This window comes from Leucoraja erinacea, chromosome 16, assembly GCF_028641065.1.
Source record: "Leucoraja erinacea ecotype New England chromosome 16, Leri_hhj_1, whole genome shotgun sequence".
NCBI lineage: Eukaryota > Metazoa > Chordata > Chondrichthyes > Rajiformes > Rajidae > Leucoraja > Leucoraja erinaceus.
The window spans coordinates 24,543,267-24,562,629 of NC_073392.1; the positions used below are offsets into that span (position 1 = coordinate 24,543,267).

General features: G+C 53.5%; 1 protein-coding gene across 1 annotated transcript in view; it reads right to left on the minus strand.

The window, feature by feature from the left end:
* Positions 1–15,851, minus strand: part of lamb2 (laminin, beta 2 (laminin S)) — a 49,912-nt gene extending 34,061 nt beyond the window's left edge. The window contains 4 exon segments of the mRNA XM_055647913.1: positions 84–157; positions 4,175–4,310; positions 4,961–5,130; positions 15,575–15,851. Coding sequence (XP_055503888.1) covers positions 84–157; positions 4,175–4,310; positions 4,961–5,130; positions 15,575–15,602 — 408 coding nt within the window. The 5' untranslated portion in view covers positions 15,603–15,851.
* Between the last annotated feature and the right edge of the window lie 3,512 nt (positions 15,852–19,363).

Sequence of the window (19,363 nt, forward strand, 5' to 3'; positions counted from 1 at the left end):
CCCAATGTCCTCCCTCCCTCTGCTAACCCTTCCACTGAACCCCCCCTCCCCCCCCCCCCGCCGGGCGAGGGTGCGGTGCTCACCTTGAATGTCATGATGAGGTGGGTGAAGTGGAACTCTGCCTCCAGGTCCAGCTGGAGATGGACGTCAGAAACACCTGGGAGGAGACAGGGGGGGGGGGGTCACACAGTTTCATGATGCGGAGACAGGTTCTTCATGCCGACCAACTAGTCCCATCTACACTAGTCCCACTGACCCGCATTTGGCCCATATTCCCCTAAACCTGCCCTCCTCAACTACCTCCTCTAGCAGCTCGTACTCTGTGTGAAAAAGTTGCCCCTCAGGTTCCTAATGAATCTTTCCCCCTGACCTTAAACCTATGTCCTCTGGTTCTTGATTCCCCTACTCTGGGTAAAAGACTCTGTGCATTCACCCTCTCTATCCCCCTCATGATCTTATACATGATCTCTACAAGGTCACCTCTGTGCTCCAAGAAATAAAGTCCTAGCCTGTCCAACCTGTCTCTGTAGCTCAGGCCCCTCGAGTCCTGGCAACATCATCATTAATGATATTCTTCCTGCAGCAGGGTGACCAACACGGTGCCTCAGGAAGGCCGTCAGCATCCATAAAGACTCCCCACACCCTTGTAATAGACTGTTCGAACTACTTCCCTCCGGCAGACGTTACAAGGCCTTCTACGCCCGCACCTCCAGACTCAGGAACAGCTTCATTCCCAGAGCTATCAGTGGCTCTGAACCGGCCCTGCTGAGTGCCCCCCACCCCCATGGACTGTCTCCCTCAGATGGTCACGTCGCACAGACACATCTGCACTTTAGTCTGTTTGAACTGTTTTGACTATTTACTATTTACCATGTTGTCGGGGTATCCGTCTAAATGTTATTAGTTATTTAAGTTATGACATCGGATGGAAGCTGCATACCCAAATCTTGTTGCACTTATGTACAATGACAATAAAATATATTATTATTATTATTATTATAATTATACTGAGCATAATACTCCAAACACCAAACACAAAGACTAGACCAGGCTGGGACCTCTGCCACTTCTTTGTACAAACTCCCATTGGATCATCTCCTCCGCTCATCCATGCAGCTTGTCCGAGATCATTATCACACTGCCGGGAACATTCTCCCGATCTCCCCTCCCGCCGGCTCCCAGGACCCTCTCTCCTCTTTACACCATCAAACCCTTCCATACTGTGAGTGGTGAGGATGTTGTCAGGATTCGAGGGTCTGGGCTACAGGGAGAGGTTGGGCAGGCTAGGACTTTTTTCCTTGGAGCGCAGGAGGCTGAGCGGTGATCTTATAGAGGTGAGTAAAACCTTGAGGGGAACAGATAAGGTGAACACACAGAGTTTACTCAGGGGAGAGCAAGAGGACATCGGTCTCAGGTGAGAGAGGAAAGATTTAATAGGAACCTGAGGGACAGCTTTTTCCACACAGAGGGGCTGATTATATGGAACAGGCTGCCAAAGGAGGTAGTTGAAATAAAATAATATTTAAAAGACAGTTGAGTTGAGGTTTATCCAGACCTGTCTGGCTCGAGATCACAGGAATAGTCCACCACACAGTTTGAAGATTGCCAGAGGCTCCCAGTAAACAGGCTTGTGTGGATCATCACTATAAAAGGATGGTGATCTTAATCCAATGCTTTTTATGGGGTTGTGTACATTAGCTGCTGACAACCCTGCGTTCCCCAGCGATGACAGGAATAACAAGGGCCTCAGTGCCTGTGGGTCTGAGCCTGGATTAATGAGGGGAGAGGAGGGGGGATGGGGGAGGCAGAGGGGAGAGGAGGGGGTGGGGAGGACGTGGAGGTGGCAGAGGGCAAGTGGAGGTGGCAGAGGGTGAGGAGGGAGGCAGGGAGGAGAGAGGGGGGAGAGGAGTGGGCAGGTGGAGGGGGAGGGGGAGACAGGATTGTATTTTAAATGTCGTTATAGTATCCGCCTCAAATACCTCCTGTGGCAGCTCGTTCCATAAAGATTCCTATTAAATCTTTCCCCACTCACCGTAAACCTATGTCATCCAGTTCTTAAGTCCGCGACCTGGGTAAAGAACTCTGTGCATTCACCTCATCCCTCTATTCCCCTCATGATTGTATATATGAGGGGCAATTTGCAGGTGTTGTAACAATATTTAAATGACACTTGGACAGGTACATGGATAGGACAGGTTTGGAGGGATATGGCTAAACGTGGGCAGGTGGGATTAGTGTAGATGGGGCTTGTTGGTCAACATGGACCTGTTTCAGTGCTGTGTGACTGTGACTCTGTGAGATAAATAATGGTTTCAGACCTGCTTCGCAAGCAAGCAGAGAGATATTTCTGTGGGGAGTGAGTCTAGGACTGTACAAGGCCAGGGCTTGGCGATAGAGATGATTACTTCATACAGACACATTCCAGCGGAGCCGAGCTGCCAGAAGCTCCCACACACTGGCTGCACTGTTCCCCTGCATGGCCCCACCCTCCCGCATCTGGCCCGCCCATCCTGACGCAGTGCTCCCTGACCCCTGCCCTCTAGCCAACACCTCCCTCACTTCCATCCACACTTCACCCTGTCTCCCCACCAACATAATCCAGGGCCAGTCTCACCCCAGTCACACTCCCTCCTCCCCTCTCCCATTAGGCAAGAGGGTACAAAAGTGTGAAAAGACATACCTCCAGATTCAGGGCAGTTTCTTCCCAGCCATTATCAGGCAAATGAACCATCCTCTCATCCAACTAGAGAGCTGTCCTGACCTCCCATCTACCTCATTGGAGACCCTCGGACTATCTTTAATCAGACTTTATTGGACTTTTTCTTGCAGTAAATGTTATTCCCATCATCATGTATCTGTACACTGTGAATGCCTCAATTGTAATCATGTGTAGTCATTCTGCTGACTGGTTAGTACGCAACGAAAGCTTTTCACTGTACCTTGGTCAACGTGACAATAAACTAAACCAAACAAATGTGTGTTTATCAATACCACATAGAAAATAGGCCCTTCAGCCCAACAAGCCCATGCTGACCATTAAACACCCATTCACACCAATTTTTCAATGATCCATTTTACTCTCTCCACAGTCCCATCAACTCCCCTAGATTCTATCTCTCACCCACACACGTGGGGCAATTTACAGGGGACAATTTCTGCCACTGAACCTGCAAATGTGTGGTGTGTGGGAAGGATATAGAGACTACCTGGAATTATGTGCAAACGCCACACACACAGCACCCGGTCCATCACGGGTACTGACCCACCCACCATCAAGGGCATCTAAAGGAGATGCTGCCACAAAAATGCAGCCAGCACCCTGGCCACGCTCTCATCTCACTGCTACCATCGGGAAGAAGGTACAGGAGCCTGAAAACCGTGATCTCCAGGTACGGGAACAGCTTCTTCCCAGCTACTATCTTGAACGCTGCACAACACTAACCTCAGCTACTGTGATCTTCTGTGGACTTCGGTTGCACTACAGACGTCAGTTTTGCACTATTATAGTTACATAAAAGTACAGCACAAGAACAGGCCCTTCGGCCCACGATGTATGTGTCAAACTCCATGCCAAGTCCAAATCATATCCAATTGTACATTCATTGCAATTAATTGAGTGAATTATTGATTATTATGTCTTATCTGTGTGTTGTATTTGTGTTTGGCTGATTGTATTTATGCATGGTATATCGGATCTGTTTGGATAGCATGCAAAACAAAGCTTTTCACTGTACCTCGGTACACATGACAATAATGAACCTAAATCAAATGGGCCTGTTAAACTGCAGCAAGCAAGTAGGAATTTCATTGTTCTATTGGTGATACAGATGAAAATTAAACACACATAGACCAGTGGGCATAGCTTTAAGGTGAGAGGGTCAAAGTATAAAGGTGATATGCGGGGCAATTTTTTCACACAGAGGGTGGTGGGGGCCTGGAACATACTGCCAGGGGGGGGGGACAGATACGATAGTGATGTTTAAGAGGCTTTTAGATAGGCACATGGATATGCAGGGAATGGAGGGATATAGATCACGTGCAGGCAGAGGAGATTAATTTAACTTGGCATCATGTTGGGCACGGACAATGTGGGCCGAAGGGCCTGTTCCTGTGCTGTACCGGTCCACATTTTACGCTGTATATTGTATGTGAGCCGTGCAGCGGTGCCGCTCACCGTTCTCGGACTGCCACCACGCCTCCTTGCGGTACTGTGTGAATGCGGTGATCACGTTCCGCACGCGGTGACTGTTGGGGTTCTGTAGCCGGTCGTATGACCTGCGCGAGTCGCACAGGAAGCACTTCTTCTCATCCTGTTGGGGAGAAAGGTCACAGGGTCACTGCCCATGGCAACTGGACCGACAGTCCCCGGCAACTGGGCCATAGGTCTCCGGCAACCGGTCACGGGTCCCTGGCAACCGGGTCACTGGTCACTGGCAACCGGGTCACGGGTCCATGGCAACCGGGTCACGGGTCCCTGGCAACCGGGTCACGGGTCCATGGCAACCGGGTCACGGGTCCCTGGCAACCGGATCACGGGTCCCTGGCAACCGGGCCCTTGACAATGAGGACTCTGCCAATTGCCTGCCCAAATAGCTCCCCCCAGCCACCCCCCTCCCACCATCCACTCTCAAACTCCCCCCCCCCCCACAACCTACCTCGCCCCATTCCCCGACTCTCTCCCCCTCCTCTCCCCACTCGGTGCCTCCCTCTCCAAGTTTTTTTCCCTCAATTCTAACCCACTCTCTCCCTCATTCACCCCACCATGCCTGCTGTCTCCCCCCACCCTCCCCTGCCCCATCTCTATCTCCCCACTGCCTCACCCGCAGGTGGGCTGCCTGCCCCCTCTCCCCCCCACACGCCCCCTTCCTCCCCCTGGCCCTCCCTCACCCGCAGGTGACAGGGGCAATATAGCACAGCTGTCTGCCCCCCCCCCCCGCTGCCTCTCCCCCCCAGCCCTCACCTGCAGGTGGCTGACGATACAGTAGCGCTGTTTGCCACGTAGCCCGCAGGTGGACGATGCGGTCAGCTTGCGCTGCCGGCCCACCAGTAGGTCCCCCGTTGCTGGGTAGCAGCTGCCTTGGGCACAGCCGTGGGCAGCGTCCGGAGCCTGGGCAACGGTGCCCCCCATCACTGCAGGGCGGAAGGGGAGGGAGGGGGCAGAGAGGGGGAAGGGTGTGAGGAGAGGGAGAGACACACAGAGATGGTAACTAAACAATACAACACAAATCCTCCTGTGCACTGTGTTCATTCTTTGAATTATAAATTGCTATTTATCGCAAGAGAATTAAGTGTGTTTATGTTTGATGTTCTGTATGACTATGTTTGTGTGCATCTCTGTGTTTATAAGTGTGTGTGTGTGTGTCTGCGTGTGTAAGTGAGTGCGTGTGTGTCGTCAGGTTCTTGAACTGACCCGTACAGCCCGAATCCTACCTTGGTAACGAAACACTACGGATCACCTTTTGCACCACATGGACTTGTGTTTAATTTTGTTTTGCACCAACATCTTGTTTTATTTTACTGTCTTATTCTGTTCACTGTTTTGCAGTGTGTGTGAGATTTCTGAGTAATTGATGTTTTTGTGTGTGTGTGTCTTTGTACCGCTCCCCGTAGCTAATACAGTCTAATTCAGGCAGCATTCTAGTAAACCTCCTCTCCACTCTCTCCACATCTATCCTGTAATGGGGCGACCAGAACTGCACGCAATACTCCAAATGCAGCCGAACCAAGGTCCTATAAACCTGCATCGTGACTTCCGGACTCTTACACTCACCGCCCCGACCAATGAAGGCAAGTTTACCGTACACCTTCCCACTCTATCTATTGTGTTGCTGCTTTCAGGGAGGTGTGGACTTGGACCCCAAGACTCCTCTGTACATCAAGGTGCTGCCATTCACTGTACACTTCCCCGGCAACCAGCTCCACGCATTCATACTCTCGAATTTCAGATTAGTTTAGTTTATTGTCAGGGGTGCCAAGCTTCAACCAAAGCTTTTTGTTGCGTGCTATGCAGTCAGCAGAAAGACTGTACATGATTACAGTCAAGCCACCCACAGCATACGGATACGGGATAAAGGTTAGTGGAAGATAATGAACAGTAAAGTCCAATTAAAGATAGTCCGAGGATCTCCAATGAGGTAGGTGGGAGCTCAGGACCGCTCTCTAGTTGGTGAGAGGATGGTTCAGTTGCCTGAGAACAGCTGGGAGGAAATTGGAGGTGTGCGTTGTCACACTCTGTACCTCTTGCCAGAGGGCAGAGCTCCCCGTGTCCTCTCCCACTCGGCCAGGCCAGGGGACACCCAGCCTAGTGTCTGTGCCTCTGGCCAATGTCCTCTGCAGCTGCTTGGTGCCAGCAGCCAACTATCCTCTTCCCAAAATAGTCTCTATTGATAAAATTAGTAAATATGTAAATACAGGGCACTTATACATATCCTTGCCGTTCACCCTGACCATAGCAGACAATTCTGTGCTGTGTACAGCAGGACAGAAACCTGTTGTTCCCTTCTATATCCGCTGCATTCTACAGAAAAACACCCTTAATCTCAGTAAAGGACATCAGTTTCCTTCAGGAAGCAGTTTCCAGGGAGTGTCAATGGCCATATTCAGCTGCAGAGACTGGAAAATGTTAGGCAAACAAAATGTAGGAAAAAGAACTGCAGGTGTTACGTTGCCAAGGAAAGACAAAAGGGCTGGAGTAACTCAGAGGGTCAGACAGCATCGCCGGACAACATGGATGGGTGATGTTTCGTATCGGGACCCTTCAAAGTGTTGGCGTAAGTCAGCAAGTCAGGCAGCTTCCTGGAGAATGTATATGAAGGGGCTGCAGATACTGGTTTATATCGATGATAGACACAAAGTGCTAGAGTAACTCAGCGGGTCAGGCAGCATCTCTGGAGAAAAGGAATGGGTGACGTTTTGTGTCAAGACCGTTCTTCAGACTTTCCAGTCTTTTCTTCAAAAGTCAGGCAGACCTGTGTGGAGCGGGTGGAGAAGAGATTCACCAGGATGTTACCTGGGCTTGCGGGCTTGAGTTACAGGGAGAGGTTGGATAGGCTGGGACTGTTCTCTGGAGCGTCGGAGGCTGTGGGGTAACCATGTTGAGGTGTACAAGATCATGAGGGGCACGGATAAAGTGAACGCTCACAGTCTTTTCCCCAGGGTAGAGCATTCTAAAACCAGAGGGCACAGGATTAAGGTGAGAGGTTAGAGATTTAAGATATTCCACTCAGGTAGTCCATATCTGGAACGAGCTGCCAGAGGAAGCTGTAGATATGGCTCCACTTATTGTTTTTTAAAATGAAGATACATGGATAGGAAGGGTTTAGAGGGATATAGGTTAAAGGCAGGCTAATGGGACTAGCCCAGAATGCCAACATGGTCAGCACAGGCAAGGTGGGCCGAAGGGCCTGATTCTGTGCTGCTTGGCTCTGTGGTTTTACCCTGAGACTGTGGAGGTTCTTTGACTGAATCAGATGTTTAGATTTCTTGGCATTCTGCAAATGCTGGGCGTGGGGAATGGTGCTGAGGTACAAGAGGGTCTGGGCGGAAGGGCTAGCAGGTCCAAGGGGCAGAATGGTGAACTCTGCTCTTGCTTCACTTGATGACATATTCATGGTGCACATGGGTGTACAAATGATCCGAGTGCGCATGTCTATGCACGTGTTCTGTGTGCACACGCCTCACCTATGTTCCTTGTACGCTTAGCTGTACGCATTCCTTGTACACATGACTTGTGTGACTGCGTGTTAGTTGCACACATAGCTATACATGCTCCATGTACACATGGCTGTCCACATGCCTCAGGTGGCTGGGAGTTCCTCGTACACACGTGTCTGTGTATTCCAGGACCCTCCCCCTGTGCCTTCGGTGTCCAGGGAATGAGTTCAACCATCGGCCAGGGAATGTTGCGGACCCTGGGTGAGGCTGCGCTCCCTGGCTGGAGGTCAGGGGGGGGGTGTGTGTATGTCAGAGGTCATCAGTGGCTGTCAGGGGCTGTGTGGGGCCGAGGGGATGAGCGTGGGGATGGGGGCCGGTGGTGCTGGCTGTCGCCATGGGCAACAGCTGCCGTTAGCGAGGTGCTGACAGCGCCAGGTGTGGGTGTCTGTCAACACCGATCATTTACACCGTGTCCCAGCACCAACATCAAGGCCCAGCTGGAAACCAATAGCAAGAAATTCACAACACTGCCTCTGGTCACAGTGTCACACACACAGGCCCTTCAGCCCAAACCCTCCTTGCCCCATCTACACCACTCCCACTTGCACACATTTGCCCCATATCCCTCTAAACCTTTTCCTATCCATGTTTCAGTCTAAATGTAGTTACAGCACCTGCCTCAACTATCTCCTCTGGCTGCTTGTTCCATACACCCACCCAACGTGTGAAAACGTTGCCCCTCAGGTTCCTATTAAATCTTTCCCTTCTCACCTTAAACCTATCTCCTCTGGTTCTTGATTCCTCCACTCTGAGTAAAAGGCATTCGACCCACCTCTGCTTCATGATTTGATCCACCTCTCTAAGATCACCCCTCAGCCTCCTGCACTCCACAGAATAAAGTCCTAGCCAGCTCAACCTTTCCCTATAGCTCAGGTCCTGGCAACATCCTCATAAATTTACTCTGCACTTTTCAGATACTTATTAATAACCTCACGGGATTTGAACTCATACCCGGATATCAGACGTCTGAGATGGGGCTGCTCTTGCAGTATCTGTCCGGCTATTTTCCAGCAGTGTTAGTATTGGTTTATTATTGTTGTGTGTATCGAGATGCAGCAACAAACTTTGTCTTTGTGCTGTCCCGTCAAATCATCCTGTACACGAGTACAATCAAACCGCACACAAGGACAACAGGCAGCTCAAGTACAAACGAGAAAAAATAAAAGAGTGTGGCATATAGATAGGGTTATGGTTATCGAGATAAAGTGTAGATGGAGTCGACGGTGGGGAGTCTAGACTGTGTGATGAACTGGGCGACATCTTCAACTCTCTGTAATGTCTTGGGGTGTTGGGCAGAGTTGTTCCCAAACCAGGGTGTGAAGCATCCCGATACAATGCTTCCCATGGTGCAACTGTGTGTGTTGAGGTCAGACTTTGGTCGTGGCGGTTACCTTGGCGGTTTCACAGGTGATATGTAAATGCAGCCAGTTGTCAGTGCAGGTCCAGTACAGATCTTCCACCAACTGGTGATCCGGCCCCTCCCCGTTAATCCGGACAAAATCCCCCCATGGATGTCCCCCCCGAAAATAGGCCGGGTGAGGCGGCCAATCTCAACCGTCGATCGGGGGGTCGAATTTCCCCCCCTGCGTCCAGGGCTCTGGGACTCCGGCCTGGCCAGAGCCGGCAGATCCGTTCCCGTAGCCGACTTCCACTGTCGTCCTTGTGGGCTGGTGTCCCGGCTCCCTGAGGCCATGACCTCTGTTAGTCCGGCAAAAGGGGCAATACGGCAAGGCTCTGGAACCAAGGGTGTCCGAACAGCGGTGGTGGGTGGACCTGTATAGATCGCTCTGATTCGTGGTTCCAGCTGAGGGTGTCCAGCCCGGGGTGGGGACTGGGGGAGTGGGAACTGGGGGGGGGGGGGGGGGGGGGGGGGGGGGGGTTTGGGGGAGGGGGCTCGGGGGCAGGTGCTTGGGGCAGGGGGCTGCTGTGTTTGGGTTGGGGAGGGGAACAGCAGGTCAGGCAGCATCTGTGAGGAGAGACAAAGAGAGTGTCGAGGGTCGGAGAAGCAGATGTGGATCTACTGGTGAGGGAGCTCCGATCCCAGTCCTTGCTGGAACGCCTGGGAATGGAATGTTCCAGTCAAGGAACAAATTTTTTTTTATTTTGCAGATGGAAAACAAAACAAATAATTTGACCTCTGGGGATGGGTGGGGAACGTCGACAATCTCTGGGATAGGTTGTTGCTGGTGACTGGGGAAGGGGGTGACGGTGAGGAGGGGGGTGCCTGGGAGTCCTGGCGTGGGAGGAGGTGGTGACGGGACGTGGGAGTGGGTTTGATGTGTCCAACAGCGATACACGCTGGCAGGGTAGGGTGGGGGGGGGGGGGGGGGGGGGGGGGGGGGGGGGGGGGGGGGGGAGAGCCGGGACAGTGAGTAGACGGTGGGGTGGGGGGGGGGGGTTGAAGTCTGCACCCATCCCGACCCCTGGTCTCGCCCTGTGTCTGAGCCTGTTCCCCTGAGCCTGTTGACTGCCTGTCACAGAGGGTGTCCACAGGGAGAGGGGCTTGGAAACTGTGATCCAAATCTGGACTTTTAAAATTGGAAACATCAGTTTAAGATATCAGCCCAAAACTGAAGCGTTACACAGCGCAGAGACACGAGTTATTCAGAGTGGCGGCGGCAGGGTATTTAGGGCGGGAGAGAGGACATAGCTAAAAGTGGAGGTGCCCAAACCAATCACAGATGCCGACACAGCACTGGACCTCTGCTCTCGAACAGGCCCCGGCTACATGGATGGGAAAGGTTTAGAGGGATATGGGCCAAACGCAGGCAGGTGCGATTAGCGTAGATGGGGCATCTTGGTCAGCATGGGTTAATTGGGCCGAAGGGCCTGTTTAATTGGTGCATTGTGTATTTAACCTCCCCTCTTACAATGAAGACAAAATACTTTCCTAATTATTTGCTGACGTCTGTGTTATGTTTCATTAATCTGTGTACAAGGACACTCCTGAACACCAATACCATTCAGTTTAGTTTAATTAAGAGATACAGCGCGGAAACAGGATCTTTGGTCCACCGAGTCCACGCCGACCTGGAGTCACCTGTACACTGACACTATCTGACACACACTAGGGACAATTTACAGAAGCCAATTAACTGACAAACCTGCACGTCATTGGGATGTGGGAGGACACAGTAGCGCCCGGAGAAAACCCCCGTGGTCACAGAGAGAACGTGCAAACTCCACACAGCCAGACAGTTCTAGGATTGAACCTAGGTCTCTGTGAGCCCTGCGCTGCTGTGCCTCCCCATTCAGTTCCTCATCACTTTAAAAGTATTTGTCTTTCAGTCTCATGTTAATTTAAAAATACTCTGTGTTTCTATTTTTCAACAAGAGTGGATTCCGTCACATCTATGAAGAGCCCTGTGCTGGGCCCTGACCAGAAAGGTCATCTGTCCGCTCCCTGCACAGATGCTGCCTGACTTGCTGGGTTACTCCAGCATGTTGTGTTTAGCCACAGATTCCAGCATCCATGTGTCTCATGACTGATATTTTGCTGGCTCCTTCTATAACTTCCTCTGGCAGCTTGTTCCATATACGGACTACCCTCTAAGTGAAAAAATCGCCCGAGGTCCTTATTAAATCTCTCCCCTCTCACCTTAAGTTTTAGAATCCTCTACCCTGGGGGAAAAGACTGTGAGCGCTCTCTTTTTTCTTGCCCCTCATGATCTTGTACACCACAATAAGGTCACCTTTCAACCCATGTTCCAAAGAACAAAATCCCAGCCTATCCAACCTCTCCTTGTAAACTGGAGACACAAGGAACATAAGGTGCTGGTTTACAAAAAAAAAAAGACACAAAGTGCTGGAGTAACTCAGCAGGTCGGCCAGCCTCTCGGAGAATATGGATGTGACATTTCGGGTCAGGACCCTTCTTCACATCTGCTTTGACGAGGTTCTCCTCCAGTCTGCAGAAGGGTCCCGACCCGAGCCGTCACCTATCCACGTTCTCCAGAGATGCTGCCTGACCTGAGTTACTCCAGCATTTTATGTCTCATTCTTCTCCCTGGAATTTCTTTCCCTCAGTCTGGGAGCTGGGAAGAGAGGCAGTGGGTTCAGACTGGTGGGGAGCTGGTTTGGGGAAAGAGGGGGGGGGGGGGTGGGCAAGGGTGGGGGAGGGGATTGTCCACTGCACCACACCTACACCCCCCCATGAGGAGCTCAGAGGGCCATTGTCTGCTGAGCCGCTAGCTCACCCGCCCCACCTCTGCATCTCCATAGCAACTGATCCACTGCGAACTGGGATCATTAAAGTCCTTTTAGGGGGTGCCGCCCTTTGCTGGGTTTGATCACCGAGATAATATGTTGCCTGCCATAGAGTCACAGAATCACACAGCACAGAAACAGGTTATTTGACCCAATTTGCCCACGCCAACCTAGATGTCCCATCTACACTGCCCGTTTTTGACATATCCCTCTAATTCTTTCTTCTCCATGTACCTGTCTAAATGTCTCTGATGTTGTGATAGTACCTGCCCCAACTGCCTCCTCTTGCAGCTCATTCCATACACCCTCTGTGTGAAAAATGTGCCCCTCAGGTTCCTATTAAATGTTTCCCTCCTCACCTTAAACGTATGAATCTTGATTCCCCAGGTCCTTGAGTCCTGGCAACATCCTCGTGAATCTTCTCTGCACTCTTTCCAGCTTGACAACTGACGCAACCCTCAACCTCACTGGTGCCCGCATGATGAAGCCCTGATGAAGGACGGGCTTCCATCCCCAGCAGGTCACTCGGGACAGATGTACATGGCACGCTGGGCACATCAGCCTCAACCCAGCACCATGTCATCAGGCCCCGACACACACTGGAATCACCCGGTGTGTGTGGAAGGGGTGAGATTCAAGGCGGACCCCAGAGGGTGGCCCATATCTGGAACGCGCTGCCAGACGAAGCTATAGAAGTGGATACATTTACGACTTTTAAAAGGCATTTGGACAGATACATGGATAGGAAGTGTTTAGAGGGACATGGGGCAAATGCAGGCAAACGGGACTGGCACAGTATACCAACTTGGTGAGCATGGACAGGTGGGCCAAAGGGCCTGTTTGCCTGCAGTTCGGTTCTATCACCCAATATGTGCAGAGAAGGAGAGGCTGTGGCCCCTGTCTGTGTTTGAAGGGGCTGCTCCTCGAGTATTGCTTTCTCTTCAGGGAGAGGGAGGGGAGGAGAGATGGAGTGGTGGAGAGAGGGAGGAGGAGAGAGAGGGGGGAGAGGAGAGAGGGGGGGAGGAGAGAGGGGGGAGAGAGAGGGGGGGAGAGAGGGAGTGGTGGAGAGAGGGAGTGGTGGTGAGAGGGAGTGGGGGAGTGAGTGGAGTGGTGGAGAGGATGAGTGATGGAGAGAGGGAGTGGTGGGAGAGAGGGAGTGTGGGGAGAGAGGGAGTGAGTGTGGAGAGAGTGGGGGAGAGAAGGAGTGGGGGACAGAGGGAGGGAGGGAGATGGGGGGGTGATGGAGAGGGGAGTTGGAGGTAGTGGGGGGGGGGGAAGAGAGGGAGAGGGTTTGAGGTGAGGGGAGTTGGGGAGGGAGGGAGGGGTGAAGGGAGAGAGTGAGGGAAGGGAGGGAGGTGTCCACACACAGTGAACCTGTCTCCTGCTTTTTGCCTACGTGGGATTCCCCAGCCGAACACTTTCCCAGGCTCCGGAACCTTCCCCGGGCTGGATGACCCCTGGCCTCTGACCCAGGCTCCAAATCACGCTGACACCCAGACCATCTCCAGATGCTTTGACAGCATCTCAAGCCGGCCCCACTTCCTGCCCGAGACAGGAGTCCCACAGACCCCGGCCCCATGTACCGCTGGCAAAGCCCCCACACCGAACGCACAGCCGGACGGCCAGGAATGTGCGGCTGGTCGGCCAAGCCGGCTCCAAAATAAACCGCATTCCAGCATGGGTTCATGTTACCCAGAACACCAGTCATAGGCTGGGCAGCACCCAGAGATTGTCACACACACCACCCCCACCGGCACTGTACCCCAGTGTTATACAGTGACAGACCCATCCCCACTGGTACTGAATCTCGTGCTGAATCTCCACAGTTACAATGCTGGCATCTAACCAGTAACAGCACAAGAACATTCCCAGATTAGTAATGCAGATGTCTGCACTGATCAGAGTTCGTCCCCTCACAGCCTCTGAGGACTTGTTAATCCTCTGCAATTAGTCTCGGAAACACTGACTCAAAGCTAACGGGACTGTGTTAAAGATACACCTGTTCACTGCTATCCTGCAGGCAGGCAGGTAATCTGCCATCCTTAGCCTGCGTGTGACCCCAAACTCCCTCCCCATGCACCATGTGGCCACGGGGCATGGACAAGCCGCAGTTCAACACAAAGAGCGAAAGATTTGTCTGTGGTCCCCACACGCTGGAGCAAGCACAGGGAAGGTACAATCTCCCCAGACATCCGAGCGCAGTGACAGGGGAGGGGAACACGGTACCAGGCACGTTGCTGCCACCGCAACATCATGAGGGTACGGTTAAAGCGAATGCTCACAGACCTTTCCCCAGGGCAGACGATCCTAAAACTAGAGGGCACAGGCTTAAGGTGAGAGGGGGGAGAATTAAGAGGGAGCTCAGGGACAACATTTTCCGTTATCTGGGACGAGCTGGACAAGGTGGGCCGAAGGGCCTGTTTCAGTGCTGTGTGACGGCTCCCTTCCACCGTGCATCTGTCCCAGCCAGAGGTCATCGGTCAGAGGGGAGCAGTGTTCTTCCTCCTTCTCCCTCCACGGCTGCTGTCCGACCTGCCGAGTGTTTGCAGCTCTGAGTCCCGGCCCTACTGTGGCCACACTGGGTGACCAGAGAACGTAACTGGTCCTTCGGCTCCAGGAGAGCGGGGCAGGAGGGCACTACCAGCACCCTCCTCACCTCCCCCCACCTCCTGGCTGAGTGCAGCAGGAGGTGGGCCGGGGAAATGTCCGGAATGCCGGGCAGGAACTCCCGGGATCCGCTCCATGGGCGGCAGCGGCAGGGAGCTCGTAAACAGGACACAGCTACAGACTACAGCAGCACAACCCTTCCTATTGCAGTCTCTCCACCCACACACACCCCGCATGTGTGTTTGTGTGTGAGAGAGAGAGAGATTAACTATGCGTGTGTATGAGGGTAACTGTGAGTGTGCGAATGTGGTTCTGTTTGTGTGCGATTGAGTGTGACACAGATTAACTGTGTGTGTGTATGATGTTGTATATGTGTGTGTGTGATGCTGTGTGTGTGTGTGTGCGTGTGTGTGTTGTCTGTGTGTGTGTGTTGCTGTGTGTGTGTGTGTGTTGCTGTGTGTGTGTGTGTGTGTGTGTGTGTGTTGACTGTGTGTGTGTGTGTGTTGCTGTGTGTGTGTGTGTGTGTGCTGTGTGTGTGTGCTGTGTGTGTGCGCGCGAGTTAATTATTGTGTGTGTCCATGTGTGTGAGAGAGAGATTAACTGTGTGTGGTGATTGTGTGTGTGTGTGTGTGATTATGTGTGTGTATGACAGATTAACTGTGTGAGTGTGCCTGCCTATGAATCTGTGATGTGTGTGTGAATAGATTAAATGAGTTTGTGTGTTTGTATCTGACTGTTTATTTAGTGTGGGTGTGTGTGAAAGAGAGTAACGGATGTGTTTGTGTCCTTAATTTTAGATGATTATATGGTGGTGGTGGGGTGGTGGGGAGGGTGGGGATGGGGGGGTTAGGGGTGGTAGGGAGGGTGGGGGTTAGGGGTGAGGGCGGGGGTTAGGAGGACGGGGTGGTGGGGAGAGAGGAGGGGGTGACTGGGTGAGGAGGGAGTGATGAACTGTATCAGCGGCCGCCCCGGGTCACCCCCCCCCCCCCCCCGGCCCCGAAAACTTTCCACAAACTTCCCGCTAACTTTGCGCCGCGGACTCACTCACCGCAAACGAGCAGGATGAAGAGGTTCATGGTAGCGGCGATCCCTCGGGCGTGCGCTCCCTCACGCTGCACCTGTCCACTGGATCGTGTCCGCTCAGTCACTGCCCGCTTGCCTGCCCGCCCTGTCCCGGCCCCTGTCCCCTATCCCCGCCCGGACTCAGTAGCAGCGGGTCCCGCCGGGTTCGGGAAAGACCCGGAGCTGCTCCGGCATGGATCCGGAGTCGGTCTGCGCTGGATCACAGCGAGTCGCCGAGTGGACCCGTACTTGCTCCAGAGTGGGTCTGGAGTGGATCCGGACTCAGCCTGCAGTAGATCCAGAGCAGAATCCGAGCAACCCGGATTGTATCCGCGGCAGTTCTGATGTAGACCCAGAACAATCCGGGTGTGGAGCGATTGGAAGTGTCGATGGTGGTGGGGAGTGTGATGGGCCGGGCTACATCCACACCACGACTCTAGGTTGAGACCTCAAGTTACTCAGTTAGTTTAGTTTAAAGATCCAGTTTGGAAACAGGCCCTTCGGCCCACCGAGTCCACGACCATCCGTTCACGCTAGTTCTCCCACTTTCTCCTCCACTCCCTGCAGAGGGCGGATTAACCTGCAAACCCTGCACGTCTTTGGGATGCGAGAGGAAAGCGGACCATCCGGAGAAAACCCGCGCGGGTCACAGGGAGAAACGTGCAAACTCCGTGCAGACAGCAGCCGAGGTGCGGCAAACCCCTGCCGTCTTTGGGATGCGAGAGGGAAAGCGGACCATCCGGAGGAAAACCCACGCAGTCAGAGGGAGAACGTGCAGAGACTCCGTACAGACAGCAGCCGAGGTGCGGATCGAACCAGAGGGAGGGAGGTGGAGGGGGCGAGAGGGAGGGGGAGAGAGGTAGAGAGGGGGATGGGGGGAGAGAGATGGGGGGAGAGAGATGGGGAGAGAGAATGGCTGAAACCTGAGGTGTTTCCATGGGGTGAGAGTGCAGATAGTCCCTCTCGAGGGAGAATTAAGAACAAGGTATCACGCGTTAAAAACAGGGTGGTCCATTTAAGGAGACCATAAGGTCAGAAGTGATAGGAGTAGAATTAGGCCATTCGGTCTCGGCATTCAATCATGCCTGATCTCTCTCTCTCTCCTAACCCCATCTCCTGCCTTCTCCTCATAACCTCTGACACTTGTACTAATCAAGAATCTATCTATCTATACCATAAAAATATCCAATGATTTGGCCTCCTCAGTTTTCTGTATCAAAGAATTCCACAGATTCATCACCCTGTGACTAAATACATTTCTCATCTCCTTCCTAAAAGAACATCTAATTCTGAGTATGACCTCAAGTCCTGGAGACGAGGAGAAATGAGATGCTGCCTGGATTAGGGAGTAGTATCTATAAGCAGAGGTTGGACAACATTGACTTGTTTTCTCTGGAGCGTCAGAGGTTGAGGGGAGACCTGATATTAAATTATGAGACGCATAGATAGGGTGGACAGTCAGCACCTTTCTTCCTCCAGGGAGGATATGTGGAAGACTAGAAGGCATAACATTAAAGTGAGAGGGGGGGGGGGAGTTTAAATGAGATTTGCAGAGGATGGTGGGTGCCTGGGTGAACAGGAGAGCAGGACCGAGTGGCCTATCATGGGCCTAAACCATAAATTATTGCGTTCATGTGAATCCCAGATCTGCTCCGATTTCTGACTGATCCAGCCCAGGATTTACCTCCCGTCCCCACACAGTTATTTTTGAACAGGAGGAATGTGTAACTACTGTGTTCAGCCCATTCCTCCCTTCACCAGCCAGCATCACCCCCACCCACCCCCCCATTCCCCTTCGCCAGCCAGCATCACCCCCCCACCCACCCCCCCTTCACCAGCCCACTCACCTACACCACACAGTCCCCATCACCTCCCCCCCCCCCCACTCCTTCACCAGCCAGTATCCTCCCCCCCCCCCCCCACTCCTTCACCACCAGTATCCTACCCCACTCCTTCACCAGCCAGTATCCCCCCCCCCCCCACCCATCTCCCCCCACCCACCTCACTACACCAGCCAGCATCTCCCCCGACTCCCGATGTAGGCAGAGATTAGTTTAGCTGGGCACAGACATTGTGGGCCGAAGGGCCATTTCCTGTGCTGTACTGTTCAACGCTCTATAATTCAGTGCAGGAAGTAGTGTTGAGGTTGAATGATATATTTATTGAAGTTTAGTATCAGCGAGAGTATGGGGGAGCGGTGGGTGAAGACACAGCCACACCACCAGCTCAATGACATTGTGGTGGCCACAATGCCATCCACACTGACCGTACCTTCCCCCGGGTCAGTGTCTGTGGGAGGCAGGGAGCAGTATAAATGCGAGGGGCTGCAGCAGGGGGAGCGGTGCATCATGAGCAGGAGCCGTAGTATTGCGAGCGCTCGCGGATGTGCTGCAGCAACTCTGTCACATTGCCCTCCAAGGCCTGCAGTTGTTCCGTCTTCTGCACCATCACCTGCTCGTTCCTCTCGAACCTGCTCTGTAGAGCTGCGGGGAAGGGGGAGGTTTACACCGGTTATACCCGTCCCACACCCCCCCCCCCCCCCCCCCCCCCCCCCCAACCCCACACATCTGCCCCTCACAACACAGCGGCCCTTAATGCAGGCAAGTGGGACTAGTGTAGATGGGACATGTTGGCCGGTGTGGGCAGATTGGGCTGAAGGGCCGAGTTTCGTGTTTTGTGAGTGTGTGACATGGTTGGCTGGCTCTGGGGTTGTGGGTGCTGAGCGGGAGGGAGGGGGGGGGGGGAGCGTTGGCCAGGGTGAGGATGTTGGCCAGGGTGGGGGTGATGACCAGGGTGGGGGGTGTTGACCAGGGTGGGGGTGATGACCAGGGTGGGGGCTGGTGACCAGGGTGGGGGGGGGGGGGTGATGATCAGGGGGGGGGGGGGGGGGGCTGGTGAGCAGAGGGGGGGGGGGGGGGGGGCTAGTGAGCAGAGGGGGGCCGCGACGACACTGTCCTTACCGTCCAGCCGTTCCAGGCTCCTCGCTGCTCGCTGCCTCAGCTCCTCCGCTTCCTCCTGCAGCCTCTTCGCCCTCTCACCCTCTCCCTCTCCGCCACTTCCTGCCGCATCCACCTTGTCCTTCAGCTCACGGTACCGCTGCTGCACCTCCTCCCAGTCGCCCTGCCCGCAACCTGGAGCGGGGCGCCGCGTTCATGCCGAACCTTCTACACTCCGGGGGGGGGGGGGGGGGGGGGGGGGGGGGGGGGGGGGGGGGGGGGGGAGGGGAGGGGGGGGGGTGACGGTTCGAGTGTGCAGGGTCACATACATCACCCCCCCTCTCCACGTGGTGGTCTCCCAAACCAGTAACACACGGCCCCAGAGGGACAGGTAACCAATGGGAGGAAGAGGGAGTGGAGGGGTGAAGAGGGGGGATGAGGGGTGAAAAGGGGGAGATGAGGGGGGAGTGGAGGGGTGGAGGACAATTCCTCATTGTCCTAAGGAATTGTCCCCTCCGCTTTCAAAACTGCTGCTGTTACACCAATCTTAAAGAAACCTGGTCTTGATCCCTCCTCTCTAATTAATTATCGCCCAATCTTAAACCTCCCCTTTCTTTAAAAAACCCCGGAGCGTATCGTTGCGTCGCAACTTCATTCCCACCTCCTTGCGTATAACCTACTTGAACCCCTCCAATCTGGCTTTCGCCCCCTCCATAGCACAGAAACTGCTCTCCTCAAAGTCGTCAACGACCTCCTCACCTCTGCTGACTCCGGTTCCCTCAACATCCTCATCCTCCTTGACCTGAGCGCAGCCTTCGATACAGTGAACCATAACATCC